The 16,608-nt window shown below is 37.7% G+C and overlaps 1 protein-coding gene across 2 annotated transcripts in view; it reads left to right on the plus strand.

Annotated features, from left to right (window-relative positions):
• Phex (phosphate regulating endopeptidase X-linked) overlaps positions 1-16,608 on the plus strand; it is a 195,510-nt gene that overhangs the window by 110,619 nt on the left and 68,283 nt on the right. For both annotated transcript variants that reach the window (XM_059250532.1, XM_059250533.1), the window contains exon 13: positions 15,451-15,528. In XM_059250532.1, the coding sequence (XP_059106515.1) occupies positions 15,451-15,528 (78 nt within the window). The remainder of the gene's footprint in view (positions 1-15,450; positions 15,529-16,608) is intronic.

The raw sequence follows: 16,608 nt of genomic DNA on the forward strand, positions 1-16,608 counted from the left end.
TATTACAAATAAAGCTTCTATGAACATAGTTGAGCAAGTGTCCTTGTGGTATGATTGAGCATCCTTTGGATATATGCCTAAGGGTGGTATAGCTGGATCTTGTGGTAGATTGGTTCTGCTGTTCAAATTCAGTTTAATGTGTTATGTTGACTGGAAATAAAGTGTCTTTCTGATTTTTACTTCTTTGCTCTTCTGTTACTTCATTGTCTTTTTGTTTTGACTATCTTTCTTGGCCAAGTCTTAATATGCCAGCATTTTTTTTTAAAAATATGATGTACTCATGTCCAGAACCAAAAGTTCAATGGTATAATTATTAGGGAAGAGAGATGAAGAATTTAGTAAGTTTACTTAAAACTCTGTTTTCATGCATCTTACCAGTCTTATAGCTGAACATATTTGCCTTGGCATGCTGAATATGGATACTGATGCTGAGATTGTCTGGGCCTTATATGTTATTCACTTCATTTGGGTTTATACAAATTAATAACATTTATATAATAGGAAATTGTTCTCAATTCCTTAAGCATAGTGGATATAAGAAGAAACATGAACTTTGAAGTCAGATAAAAGCTAAATCAATTAGGTTGAGAAGCTACTTTGGTCTCTGTGTAATTGGGGTGTGTTTTCCCCTGTATGCATGTTGGTTTATCAGCTGTGATATGAGGATGATATGCCACTGCCTTGCGGATCATAGATAAGATTTAGATTCAGTGATGAAGGTGAACTCAGCATACTGTCTGGTACATGGTAGGTGTATTGGTTTCTTTTCTATTGCTAAGATGAAACACTGTGTCCAAGGCAACTTATAAAAGAGTTTAATTGGGCTTGCAGTTTCAGAGGGTTAGAGTCCATAATGGTCGAGCAAAGCCCTGGTGGCAGGAATAGCCAAGGGAAGTCACATCTTGATCTGAAAGTAGGAAAGCAGGAAGCAGAAGAAGGGGGCATGTACTGTGCTTGCCTTCTACACTGGGAATGGCAAGAGTCTTTTGAAACTTCAAAGCCTGTCCCTGGTGACCTCTCATTCTTTCTCAAAGAGTTCCACCAAGGAAGACCAAGTATTCAAATATGAACCTATGGGAATCACCTTATTCAAACCATCATAGTAGGACATCAGGATAGAATATTACTTTTATTATTATGAAAATAACAAAATTGGAGCTAGGGAGATGGTCAGTGTTTAAGAGTGCTTGCTGCTCTTCCACAGGACCTGCATTTAGTTCTCAATACACACACTAAGTGGCTCACAACTACCTGTAACTCCAGATGCAAAGCATCTGACATCCTCTTCTGGCCTCTGCAGGCACCGGCACATATGTATCATAAACACATGCGTGTACACACATACACACAAATGGACAAAACTTTAAAAAATAATAACATGTTACTTCTATTATTTCTGTTTGGCTCTGAGATTTCTATGAAGATGACATTTTCACAACCTTCTCTTATCACTGCACTCCACCCTGTCCTCCATATTCTTTCATATTCTTCTATTCAATTTCATTTCCCATTCTCCACATGTGGCCACTCAATCATGAACTTCCTCAGTATATAGCTTAATTAAACCGTCTCTATTCTTGCTATGCATCACATAAATGAATATAGACTACTGTTTAGTGAAAAAAGTCAAATATAAAAAAATCTAGACCTTTGGGGACATTCAAGAGCAGCAAAAATTAGTCTATAAAGACAGTGACCGGAATGGTGCTTATTCTTACTTCCTGGGAAGGTGCCTCGGTGAGTCTTACTAGATTGTCTTTTGATCACTAACACAGTTGTGTATGTGTGTTAGAGAAATCTGATTATTTTCCTTCATATTTGTCTACTTTGTACCTATAGTCACTCACTAAAAAACAAATCAGGTATTTCCTGGCTTGCAAGGTTTGTTTTGTCTTAAGTGCTCACCCAGCAAGATATAAGTATTGTATTGAATGAAATTATGAAAAAAAGTGGTGAGTCTTACCATATGGCTAAGGATAGCCTTTAAGGAAGGCATAAAATATATTTTGAAAACCACAGTGGACATAATTTATATAATTCTCACTATTTCTTGAAATATTGCTTGAATGCTCGCCTGTTTCAAAAGAGATGGTATGACAACTTGTGATTAAGGAAAATTTGTGTAGGGAACATAGGAGGGGGTAAAAGGAGTGAGAGGGATACAGTCACATCGGGTTGTGGAATACCTCCACCCCTCCCTTTTCACTTTCCCTTTGTCCATCAATTTTACTTTCAGATGAAATCTGCAACTCTAATAGATGCTGCCGACACTGAGCAGCAATTCTACCAGATGGCATTGGAATCTTGGGTGTTCTGTGAAAAATGGAAAAACCAAACACATGCACAAATAAATGAAGGTTGAATTAATCTTTATAATTAAATGGAATATTACCCCACTATGACTGATTTTAGCTTTCAAAGTAGATTGCATGATAATTTTTCAGTGAACTGTAATTGTATTAGTGTGGCTTTTTAGATGCCTGAAAGAACTTAAAATGGATTTTACCAAGTTACTTAGAGAAAAGTTGTTAGAATTTTTAGTTGAAACATCTCTGAGACCTATTTGTACTGAGTTTTTGATTGTTGATTATTTGTTCTTTATCATTCTAGGATCTAAGTGGTTTTGTCCAGAAAATGGGTTGTGTTGCAAATGTCTGAGGTATATTAAAAAAAACTGGTGAGGGGAAATATGGTAGCACTTTCTCCATAAAGTACTCATAAGAGCATAACAATGGTGATTACTAGGGAATTCCCTCTGGAATACTAAAGGGGCAGATGAGTCTCCTTCTTATGAATGGATAATGAAGAGTCAGGGATTCTGAGCAGCAGCCCCAAAGCCTTGGCAAGTATTGGAGTCTAGAGTAGATAGCTTGTTAAAATTAACTATACACTAGCATCTCCTCCTTCAACTCTGGGAGCTATTACAGCTTCAGTGGACTTTTGCTAATGCCTCAAGATAATTTTACTCATAACCTACTGGGGGAGTACTATAAGTATGTAGTAGTAAGATGCTAGGGATGCAGCTAAGATTATTAAATAAACATGGTGGCTCTCACAAACAACCTGGAATGATAACAGTGCCAAGGTGCAGAAATACTGTGCTGTTGTAGCTGGAGAATTTCTCTCCAGCTCCTGCCACCAAGTCCTGCCAGTCCCAGAGCCCACTTATAAAATAAACACACAGACTCTTACATTATTTAAACTGCTTGGCCATTAGCTTAGGCCTGTCATTGTCTAGCTCTTACTCTTATATTTAGCCCATTTCTATTAATCTTTACTTTGCCACATGGCTCATGGCTTACTGGTACTTTACATCTTCCTTGTCCTGGCGGTGGCTCCAGGCAGTCTCTCTCTTCCCTTCCTGTTCCCTCAATTCTCTTCTCTGTTAGTCCCGCCTATACTTCCTGTCTGGCTATTGGCCAATCAGAGTTTATTTACATATAGCGATATCCACAGCATGCTATGGTGGCATTCATTATAATGTAAATTTGTGGGATGTTCTGACTTGCTGCTTCTAGTGTGGGTCTTTGAATTTGTATTTTTAGGAAACTCCTGAGTGATGCTGATACTGCTTGCCCAAAGACCAACCTTTCAGAAGCCCAAAAGGATGTGCCATTGTGAAAGAATAAGCAATGCATGGACATTGGCTTGATGATATCCATTAATTTACTTTTAAATGCTATTTTAGCAATGTTTTATTAATTCGTTGAGAATTTCATACAACGTCTTTTGAACATTTTCACACTCCCAACTGATCTCCTTGTCACCGTCTCCAACATCCCATTACTGCTCACCCACTAGATCTAGATTACTTCTTCCTTCTTCTCCTTCTCCTTCTTCCTCCTCTTCCTATTCTCTTCTTCTTCTTTCCTTATTGAGTCCAGTTTGTGTTGCCCAGCTAGTTAGGTTTTGTGCCTGCTCTGGTGTGTGCTCAGTCTACCAAGGACCACATCATTAAAGAAAATTAAGTCATCCCTTTATTTTTAAAAAGTTCTACATATGCACTTAAGAATATATATTATAATACACACACACACACACACACACACACACACACACACACACACACACGTCCATGAATTTGAAAGGTGGGGTACATGGGAGGGTTTGGAGGGAGGAAAAGGAAGGAGAAAACAATGTCATTTTATTATAATCTCAAAAATATTTTTTAAAAAGCTGCATGGTATTTCATACTTATTTGCTTTATGTTATGAGACAGGCTCTTGCTGCAGGGACTGATCTCAAAATTGAGATCCTCCTGCCTCAATTTCCTGAATACCGGGATCATAGCTATGCACCATCAAAGCAATCTACACTGGTCTAATTTAATAATTCACCAAAATTATTTCATTTGCTCTCCTCCTGCCTTATCAGAAAGATTGTCTAAAAGGTTTTTACTATTTTCATGTGTGTGTATGAGTGTGAATGCGCACTGTCACAGAGAGAACATGTTCAGGTGTTGGCTTACTCCTTCCAATATGGGTTCTGGGGATTGACCTCAGGTGGTCATACTTGAGTGACAAGTGATGTACCTTAACCCATGGAGACATCTAGATGGCCCCAGGAATTTTTCAGACAGTAAAGCATTACTCCCATCAGAGCTAAACCTTACCAGAAAGAATGGAGCCAATTTTCATTCCATTGAACTGCTAATGAGAGAAGGGGATGTGTTTATTTAAGTTAATCTCCAACTTGCCTCCTGTTTAAATAGGTAATTTAATGATTGGAGCAGGATTAAGTAGCTGATTAAATTTCTTGGAGCTATGTTCAGTGTTAGGGCCTAGGTATTGCAGGTGCATTTCTAAGCTCTTTGGATCTTGACATTTGAAAATGCTTTTTAATCGTTTATTTTTTTCCTTCTTCTCCCAAATGCATGGATGTTTCTCCATGACATTTATTCCCATTTTTGCTTAATATTTGTACATTGTCTCTGTTTTAAAGCTCAGATGTTTACCTCAATAAACCATGAATAATTATTCTAGTAAATTATATAATTACTAAAATAATTATTATCAAATCACCTTGAAGCTCTGAAAAAATAAATTTACACATCTCATATTGCTATCTTTACTACTAGGTTTTAGAATTTTAGTAACCTTTTGTGTGGAAGAGGGGTTGGCAAAACTTTTTCTGTAAAGAGCCAAATAGTACACGTTTGAAAGTTGTGTAGACCATATGGTCTCTGTAACACCTACTCAACTTACTTATGTAGCTTGCAAGTGGCCACAGGCCATATGTAGAAGAGTGGGCTGTTGCCAGGGAGAAAAAAACTTTGCCTCCTCTATCCCCTTTGGTTTAGCATTTGGGGTGTGTGTGTGTGTGTGTGTGTGTATCTTTGAATTCTACTGGCTGTAATGCTAATTAGAATATGGATAAGCAAGATAGCTGCCAGGCAGTGTAGTCCAGCAAAATGATTAGAATTTGGAGCTTTCATATGTTAAGAATGATAAAGGAAGGGCTAAAAGTGTAGGTCATCTGTACAGCATTTGCTGCCATGTACAAGGTCTTAGGCTGAATCATCCCTCCACCCCCCATGTGTGTATGTTTGTGTGTGTGTTTGTGTGTATATTTGTATACATATATACACACAAGAATGAGAGTGGGTTAACAAATGGAAGATGACTAAGAAATATATGGGAGAACCTAATAGAAGGTAAAGTTTACTGTAGTAAGTTCTGTTACATGCTGTCATCCTGGTATCAACTTTTCATGTCAGAAGATGGGGGATCTTCCTTCGCCTTGGCAACAGGAAGCTGCCTTTCTTAAAGGGAGGGAGGATTTGTGACAGTCAAATTGTTTTGGAAAGCTCTGCTTTTAGGTAGATAAGGGGAACGCAGAAAGCTTCTTATTGCTTCCCTTGATTCCTAGATGCCTTCAGCTCAAAATAATCCCTTTCCACAGTAGCATAGTTTAACAAAACCCCATCTTCACAAATCCAAGTGATAGGCTGGTTTGGGCCTGCAGACTACAGTTTGCTGACCCCTGATGCAGACCCCTGTGCATGAGACAGAGGGACACATAATTAACTTTGGCTTCTGTAAAAGCTATTATATAGGATTTCCTTGGCCCTTGGTTCATACTGTTTTGGCTCTGTCTGAACAAGTGAGGTTTGTCTTCATTGAGATTTAGGATATTTGTGTGAATAGGTATCACGGCTGGTCTAGTTATAAAACTCCATGAATGAATTTAAAATGAACAAAAACATGGATTCAAAATCTATAATTTGTGGCAACTGTTTTGTTCAATTTTAAAAGAAATAAATGAATGTTGTCTCTCTCTTTAAAGTAATATTGCCCCAACTCTTAGGAGGAGGCGATGTGTGTTCCTTTGTGAATTAATTACTTGGGTGATTTGGGTTACAACAATTCACGAAAAAAACCCAGATGATACTATCTTTAACTCTGTTGGGGGTACAGGATTCACATCTGTGGCCAGAATATCACAGAGAGATACTATGGAAGTATTGAGTGGCAGTTTGTCTAAATTCTGATTTATCTGTACCTGAGTAGTTTGTTTTTTTCAGGTTGGAGAAAATACTCACTTCCAAGATAACATGGAGTTCATAGTTTTAGTCCTAGTACTCATTTGCAATTTGGAACTTGCCTTCCTAGAGCATATTTATATTAGAAAGTAGTAGACAATGGGTATCAACTGTATGAGGCATTACCCATGCAGGATTAAGAATGGATAACTTGAAATCTGACTATTCCTGTCTTCTAGTTCACGCAGACCTAGGACTATGGCTTGTAGTTGAAAAGACCTCTGATTTGTGACCATGTTTAGTTCTCCTTCACCCTGGCATGATGCATTAGCTTGTGAACCACACCCAAAAGCAATTCTCAGAATTACAGTCTTTGAAGACTCATAATAAATCAGTGTCATCCTTATCAAGAGGATAAAATTTGATTTGTTAGATTACTGCATTGTTATTATTTGTGGGATCCTGATAGCCCCAAAAGGATATTAAAGCTGTTCCCCAGGCTAATTTTCATCAATACCATTAGCTCTGCTCAGGGTAAGATTTCCAGCCAAGATATGTGTTTGAGCCAGTCATCCATCTGACATCATAGAAACTGCCTTTGTTTTGAAGGATAGTATAATTCTTGCACAGTTTCCTAAACTTCCGGGTGTTTACAGCTCAGAATTTTGATTGATGTTTAATAGTTATTACAGAACTTATCAGAGAAAATGAGGTCTTGGCATGGTTAAGCCTGACTGAAGCTTTCAAAGCTACTGCAAGTTTAAGAAAGTTGCTTTAGAAATTGTTTGTGAAAGGGCTGTGAGCAGTTGTTCCATTTTTTTCTTATGTTAGTTAAATTAATAGAAAAGACAAAAAATATGTGGAGACTTAACCATGCAGACTAAAAAACAAAGCTGTTTAATTAAGTGATTAAAGTGATCCTTTTGATGTAAGACATGCAAGACATTTGAGAATGTACGTGACTTTCCTCCATAGCTGAGTCTGTAGGGATTAGAACAAATGAGCTTGCCATCTTGCTTTCTGTAGATCAGCTTAATGCTAAGTGGCTTTGCAAATTCAGGAGCAAGGCAGTCAACCTGACCAGTCTTTAAATCAGTTTGGTCACGTGTGTCAAAATTATATGCTATTGCAGAGCTCTCAGCCAGATAGAGCAGGATTATATTTGCTTATGTTCTTTCCTCCAGCATTATCAAGTTGTAGTTGTACCTTGTGGAAAATTCTGGGGAGGCAGGGTTGACTTGAGAGTTTTAAATCATGTTGTGTATTACATTTTCCATGTTCATTGGTTTTCTGAGTTCATTTGTGATAGCCATTTTCTCTGCCTTAAAGTAATAATTTTCCCTTTATGAACTCCCTGTTGTCTCCATAGAAAGTACTTGTAAATTTTAAAGCAGTAGTCCTAAGATTTTAGTGCAGGGAACAAAATCCCAAGCAATTAAGACTTGGTGTATGTACTTGGTAGTCATAGCAAAGAGCAAAACCAAACTTAGTAGCTAAAATGTGCACGCACACCCACACACACACATACACACACACACACACACACATGCACACACACAAACACACACAGTGTGTTAGTGAGGCTCATCACTGTGATAAAATAACCCAACAAAACCAGTGTAAGGAATGAAGAATGGGCAAAGGGATGTTTTGTATAGCTGGTGTGACAATGTATGCCAGGTTTAACATACATTGCAATTATGACATGCAAGGTTTTTAAAATCATGCCACTAAGAACATCTGCTTTAAAACTTATGAGTTTCTTATTTCTGGTATTTTCCATTAATATTTTGGATACCAGTTGATTGCATGTAATGGAAACCATGAAAAGTCAAGTTATGGATGTGGAACAGTTACCATATATGAAAATTATGGTTTTGTTTGTCACCAGGAATGAATTGCAATGGATTCATATTTCACTTCGTTTTCTAGAAGCCTCTCTAGTCTCTCACAAAGCTCCTTAATATTTTCCTCCTGTGGTAAAGTTAGTTAATATGGAAATATGCCTTGATATGAGGAGCATTGACCGGTGTTCTTGATCAAATGTTAGAGCTTTCCTGTTTAAAAGTTCAATATAAAATGTAACATTTTATATTTTATGATTGGTCCGAGTGAATTTTGTAGCTAAATTACTCATAATGTGAATCAGTATTTATTGAACATTGGTCACTTGTTCTGTGCTTGACATTGCATTCCATTTTGGAATACAATGGTGATTAAGTTGAATAGGCTGTAGATTTAATTTGATTCTTAACAGCAAGAAAGTTCTCTCCACTAACAAAACCTTCCTTAAGATTGGATTCGTCCATTTGGCTAATAAGCTACTCTTTTAAATATAGCTGTTTCTTAGGGTGAATGTATTAGATTGCTATTAGTCACTCACATTTTATTATAAATTGCTTTGAAGCCCCAGTAATAGCTCATGGGTTAGTGTTTTGAAGAAATAATGGTTTTGATGGATGAAGAGGGGAGGGTGAGATGACACTGGAGCCCAGTATATTGCTAAAGAAAGGCTAGTGTGGATGTGTTAGGAGAACAACTGGTATGAACACATAGGGTCTGACAGTTGTTGGGAGTAATGGGAAAGAGAGAGTGAGAATGTGGGAGCCAGGATGGTGAATGCTAATGACAACCTTAATTTTTATTTATTTTTTAATAATTTATTTTTATTTTATGTGCTTCATGTTTTGTATGCATGTGTGTCTGTGTGACAGTGTCAGATCCCCTGGAACTGGAGTTACAGTTATGAGCCGCCATGTGGGTGCTGGGAATTGAACCTAGGTCCTCTGGAAGAGCAGTCAGTGCTCTTAACTGCTGAGCCATCTCTCCATTCATTTTTCGTTGGTGTGATTTCATTGTGCTTGGTACCAGATTTCATAAGGACACTTTAGTCCAATTGTGCTTTGAGCATGTTCCTCCCACGGCCCTTCACCTCCCTCATCCCCTTAGTTCCCTCCTTTCACCTGTACACTTTTGTTTCATTTCTCCTTCCATGTCACACACATGCATAAGTTAGCATGTCTGTATAAAAGATCCACAAATGAAAGAAAAGCTGTGACATTTGGTTTGCTGGGTAGAGAAAACCTTACCTTACCTTTTTTTTTTTCTAGAGTTAGATTTTATAGTATGCCTTATCTCTCTTTTCAAAGGTATGCTTATAGCAACCCTTAAAAGAATCTTTTGGCTTAGAGGTAGGACTGAAAAGCCTGGTTTCTCCTGGCAAATGTACAGACTTTGATTTTGCTAGGGATATCTTCTGCCATGGTTCAGGAAGTTCATAGGTCACAGCTTTTCTTCTAATACCATTTTCTCTCATTGTTTTCTCTTTCACCACAAGTATGGCTCCTTGAATCCTATGTTTAAAAAGAGCGACATTGCTTTACAGGAGATTTCAGGTGTTTGGTTCAGGGATATCTTACACTTCCCTGAGAGATGCTCCAACATGCTGAGTCCTTGAAAGAAGTCATGTTTCCATGTTCTGTGTGTAGTCTACAACTAATATATATAGGAATATACTCATTGTGTTTTTTGGACCAAGGGATCCAAAAAAGGTATTATATATAATATCATACTGACAGCACCTTGAGAGACTGTTTTCCTCTTTCTCAAGCTATACCTGATGAAAAGAGAAGTGTGCAGGTATTATATTCCACTAATGATAATGGAAAACATGGCATGTAATGCTTCAAACAGTTCATTTTCTTCATGTTGTGGAGGGGAGAAAGGACAGCATCTAAGCTGGCAACTTTCAGGCATGCTATTGTAGCCATTTTCAAGCTTAATATTGGTTGGTATTGGTCACACATTTTATCATACATTTTTGAGGCTGTCACGTGCTATTTGCTTTTTATCCTACCATGTTTGACATGTAGATTTCTTCATCCTCTTGGTTGCCGTGTGCTTGAAATCTAGCTGTTCTACCACTGGCTTTGAATCCGCACTCCAGAGATTCTCAACTGAAGGTACTTTGTCACTCCCTCCCTCCACAGGTATCTGACATCTCTATAGTTTTGGTTGCCACAACTTACATGGGGATTGCTACAGGCATTTAGTTCGTTCAAGGCAATGATGCTGCTAAATACCCAACAGCCTACAGGACAAACTCTCATAAGAGTTATTTGGCCCCAATGTCAATACTGCTGAAGTTGGGAAGCCATGGACTAAAGGCAGGAAGAATGTTTCAGCTGAGTCTATTCTCTTTTAAAATAGATGCTCAGAAATGCACAAAACATTTTAATTTATATGCCATTAACCCAGATCTTATCCTACAGCCAAATCTAACTGTTAAGGAACCTGTAGATGAAGCCATATATTTTTTGTTTGTTTTATTGTCATCTTGAGCAGAACTGGACTCTATAATTATAAAGAGAATGGCTGGCTGAGAGATGGCTCAGCTATTAAAGGGTAGACTCACAACCAAAAATTTAAGAGTTTATTTCCCAGCACCCACAACTGTCTCTCTAGCCACCAATAAAAAAATAAGAGAATGGTAGTAGAATAGATCAATATATATTATACACTAGGCAGTTTTGACTTTAGAAGAGAAATAGTTGTCTACAGACAAAGAGGTAGTGAAGATTATCATCTGCTTGTGTTTTTTCCACAGCTGTCAAATGTAGCTTCTCTCCAGATGTGTGCATGGAATAATGGATGGAAATAACTAGTTATAGAAAACTCTGGAGTTGTTTTTTTTATCAGCTTCAAATAGCCTGCAAAATGTTTCTCACTGGATCTAATATGCCATCTGTTAAATATGCATCCCATTAGTTCCTCAGTATTTATATGGTGACTTGCTGTTCCCTCTTGTTGTTGCAACCAGTGTGATAATTGATTTCAGATGTGCCATACTAACACCTTGCCCTTCAACAAACCATCCAACTATTGGTGGATCATTTCTTTCATTCTGAATATGTTGGGAAGTGATGTGTCACTATTTGCTTTAGTCTGTATGGAGGAAAGTGGACATACTCCTAAGTGTATCAAGCAGGAAAACACTTAACATGAGCGATTAGAGGGGCTATGATACTATTGCAGGGCTGGGAAATAAGGACCAAGATTGCCAGTAGTCACTTTTGCCTGTACACCAAAGGGGTCTTCCCAGGAAAATGCTTGGGAGTTGGTGGCAACATGTTGTATCTACTGGCTGCAGATGCTTATGAGCTTCACTAATGTTGCTTCAGTGAATAAATGACATCTACATCTCTTCCCCCTTCTAAGGCCCTATGAGCATTTCTTGTTGACAGTCTGATCTAGAGTCATGCCCAGTGGGGTTTTGAACAATGCAGTTCTGAAGCTTCTCAGAGAAAAATGGAATGGGTTGGAATGGTGAGGAATCAGCAACAAACTCTAGAAGAAGGAACATTTGACCCAGAATACAAATATCTATATATATTTTTGAAAAAAAAAAAGAGAATATTCTACTGAGCTGTTAGCAGTCTGCTATTAGAATCATTACCTGATTTTATTTGTGTATCCCTGGTAGGGAAATCTGGATTCCTTGCATTTCTTTTCTGATTTTCTTCAAGTTGCAGTGATGCTAAATAAACAAAAAAAGGATTCAGTGCTATACATATAAGTACAGGAGCTAATGTATTCTGTGAAACTCTGTAGTTCAGTGAGGTCTCAGAGAGTGAGGTTGGAAAAAAAATGCATAATTCACTGATATGCTTTGGGAAAGCCAGTGTTCAGAAAACAATTGTTCATGACTCAGCTTGTCTTGTATATTTTTGGGGTTGTGTGTGCTGAAAAGAACTACCTACAATTCTTCATTTGCTAAAATGATGCATATGACTTGTGGTGAGTCACTAAATTATACTGAGAAATTAGCTACAGCTAGGAAAGTAAGTAGTTTCAGAAAAAGGTAGCCTATAAATATGTGAGATGTTGTTTTGTGGTCCTGGAATGGTTGTGACATCCTGTTATCATATTAAAATTTAAGTGTAGCTCACAGGCTTTTGAAGGCAGAATTTGATCTGTGCTGTATGTGAGTCCCTGGAACAGCAAAACCTATTAGGGCTGTGTCCTGCAGCACTCCTAAAATTCTAAATCTTGACTTGGAAGTTTCTGATGATATTTAATATTTATATTATCTCAAAGAAGTTAAGGGAGGTGTACTATCTCGCTCCATTTATTTCTTGAGTGAGGTGATTTGGAAGGGACTATAGAAGAAATATCATTAGCCAGAGCAGTGTGGGAGGTCACTGGTTTTGCTGGAATACAGCTAATGGGGCTGGGGCTGCCTAAGTCTTTTGTTTGCTCATCTGAAGGTAGGCCAGGAAATACAGATTTTCATGCAAATGATTTGTTTAGCAAATACTTGCAAGTGAAAGCAGCAGCAGAATAGGAGAAATTAGACCAAGACAGGGAAGAGCTGAAGGGAGGATGCAATGTCAGAAGACGTTTTGGAAGTAGTCTGATCCCGTGAGGAACTCTGCTAGTGTAAATTATACCTCTGAGCTGGTCCTAAATTGAAGAGAAGATGTCGGGCTTTCATGATCCTGCCACAATCAGTCATTGGCTAAGAGTTACCTGTAAGGAGCGAGAGCTCAGAATGACAGAAGGCAGATCAACGTCCCAGAATGAGCTGTGGTTAGTTATATATAGGCCTTCAGATTTTCTGGTGCTGGCAATTAGAGAAGACAGGACTCTAGAAATGGCTGCAGAAACAAGACCAGAAAAATGATAATACCAATGGACATGTTAATATGGAAGGGAAAAAATTTGAGGGTCCCACCGCTAGACAAAGATCTATAGACAACTATTGACTGCTGGGAGAAGGAGAATTAGCCCCTCCAAGTGATAAACCCCCTTAATGGTTGTCCAATGAATGGTTACCCTTGAAACCACATATGCACCACCACCAAAATGGACTCATCTGGATTTGTGTGTGTGTGTGTGTGTGTGTGTGTGTGTGTGTGTGTGTGTGTGTGTGTGTAGAACAACAACAACAATGATGATGACAATGAAAAACAAGTTATCAACTTGAGAATGGGAGGGGGCATGTGAGAATGGGAGGGGGGCATGTGAGCTCAAGGGAGGGCTGCAGGGAGGGGCTGGAGGGAAGAAAGGGAGGGAAAAACGATATAACTCTATTTCAATTAAAAACAGTTGTAAAAAAAGAGTTTGGGGGAGGGCTATCTATATACAAGTGATAAAAGGCATCCCAGGGAGTGTGGGTGGAGCCTAGGGAATGTACTTGCAACACCATTGTGAGTTGCATTTATTTTATGAAATCCAGAATCTGGGGACATAGTGGGAGAGGGTTACACATGGAGCTGCAAAATTTCTCCAGAGCAAGGGCTGGCAAACTTTCTTCCAAAGGCCCAGATAAAATATTGGAGACTTTGTGGGCCCCAGAGTTTTTGTTTCAGTGACTCAGCTCAGAAATTGTAGCACAGAGGCAGTTATAGATAATAGGTAAATGAATGAGTGTGGCTGTGTTCCAGCATAATTTTAGTTATGAAAACAGGTAGAAGAAGAGACCTGAAATTGGTCCTTAGGCCACAGTTTGCCAGTTGTTGCTCCAGACTGGCACTCACACTGATTTTCCCTTTATCTATTCCCTGCATGCTGCAAAACAAAGAAGGTAATCATTAGTACCTGTGTCTATCAAGTGGATGACTATGATATGACGCATCTTAAATTATTCTGGACCCCCTGCCTCCAATCTTTCTGGTATTCTGGTCATCACTCACATGGATAATCATCCTGATGCATGACTCATCTCTTTTCATTCCTCTTGGAAATATTTAACTCTTACTTATATGAATAACAACAACAAAAAAGGCTTGTTAGCATGGCATGAATTTCCTATATACTTGTTTTTTATACTAATTTATTGTAGGATAACTTTTTTTATATATTCATGAAGTGCACCAGATATTTTGTCATAGATATACATTGTAGAATGGCTAATAGAAATTAATTGGCATATATATTAACTTACATATTTATCCTTTTCTGTGGTGAAACATTTAAAATCTACACACTCAATTGACCATGTGGATCAGTGTGGGCTTGGATTTTGTCTACAAACATGAGCTTGTGAGTATTCAGGTTATTTCACAGGTCTGCTATTACCACATGGTCCTTTATTTTTTCAGTAGTACTTGTTTTTCTGTGTCTAGTTTATTTCAGTTACCACAATGATCTCTGATTTTATTACCCTTTTGTACCTGAATATTACTCCATTGTTGTATGTGTTTATGTATACTACACTTTATCCACACACATCAATCAGTAGGTCATCTCTGTTTCTTGGCTACTGCGCATAGTGCTGCAATGAGCATGGGAGTCCAGATGGCTCTTTGATATACTGATTTCATTTTGGGGATGGTGGTGGTGGTGGTACCTATTATCTATGGCTTCACCCAGTAGAGGAATTGCTGAATTTAACAGTAATTCTAGTTTTAGTTTTTAGCAGTCTATTTTCCACAGTGGCAGGTAAGTATTCTCTGGTTCTTCAGATCCGCACCAACCCTTCTTTATAATAGCCAGCTTACCACATGCCAGATAATATTTTATTATAGTTTTAATTTGCATTTCCCTTATGATTAGTGATGTTGTTGAAATATTCCCTTTTACATACCTGCTGCATATATATATATATATATATATATATATATATATATATATATATATATATATATATATATGAAAAACAATTTTCAGGTTCTTTAAAGAATTTGTTTTCTTGCTATTGCGTCATTTAGACTTTGAAAATGTATTTCATGCTTTCACATCTATCACCTATGCTCACAGTCTGTTATTGTTTGTATGTTCACTACATTTGTAGCACATTGAGGACAGGTGGTAACTCTTTTTTTGTTTTATCATTTACAGTGACTTGCATATAGAAGACATTTAGTCAATGGAGTTTTCAGATGAAAACTGAAGCCCTACATTCAGTGATTATTAATGATTTAAGTGAGGAAACTCTGACATCATATTTCTCATTTTTCTTTTTATAGGCAAGAGCTGTTTTGGCAAAAGTTGGCTATCCAGAGTTTATAATGAATGATACTCATGTTAATGAAGACCTCAAGGCAGTAAGTACTAAATTTACTGTATTTTTTTTGGCAGGTTTTACTGGCCTTATGCCTATTAACTAACCCAAGTCCAAGCAATTAAACGTGGTGGTGCCAGAAAGTACCAACTTTTGATTAATTCCTTGGCTATATATGAGCCTGAGTTTGCCAGGCCCATCTCAAGATTTAGTGCAGATTCCAAATACAGGAAGTGTCAGAAAGCTGAGTGGACATCGTAAAGCAAATGGAAATAATTCACCAAATTGAGTATTTTACAATTAGTGGACATGTTCTAATGGTGAATGCATCATGTTTGTTGTTAAATATTTTTTATTTTCTTCATTTATATTAAATGGATAGACATAAATCTGCCTGCTGAGAGTTAACTTCATTAAACTTTATGACTGTTTTGGCAAATTAAGTGCATATATATATGACTCTATAATTTATTATGCATTGGACTGTATATTGGCAGTAAGTTACTGATGAGGAATGGTAATAATTCTTTTTTATTCTAGTGTTTTAAGATACATATTTTTCATTACAGCCCTTTCTAATCATGACTGCTGTTATTTCCTTTCCCATAAATAGTTCAGAAGACATTTTTTTCTTCTTCACAGAAAATCTCTACTTTCACAATTCACTGAATATTTTTTTTAATATACATGAATTTTATGTGTATGGGTGTTTTGTCTATATGTTTGTCTGCATCCCCTAGAACTGGAGTTACATATGGTTATAAGCTGCCCCATGTGGGTGTTGGGAATCAAATGCAGGTTCTCTAGAAGAGCAGCCAGTGCTCTTAACCCCTGAGCCATCTCTCCAGCTCCAGCACTGAACTTTTTTTCAAAAGTAGTCTTGAAATGCTTTTAATAACTATGGCTTGCTGTGGATGATTGATTGATAAATAAAATGCTAATTGGCCAGTAGCCAGGCAGGAAGTGTAGGTGGGACAAAGAGAAAGGAGAATTCTGGGAAGTGGAAGGCTGAGAACAGGAGATGCTGCCAGCCGCCATGATGAGTAGCAAGATGTAAGTTACCGGTAAGCCACGAGCCATGTGGCAAGGTATAGATTAATTGAAATGGGCTGAGTTTAAGTGT

This window comes from Peromyscus eremicus, chromosome X (assembly GCF_949786415.1).
Source record: "Peromyscus eremicus chromosome X, PerEre_H2_v1, whole genome shotgun sequence".
Taxonomy (NCBI): domain Eukaryota; kingdom Metazoa; phylum Chordata; class Mammalia; order Rodentia; family Cricetidae; genus Peromyscus; species Peromyscus eremicus.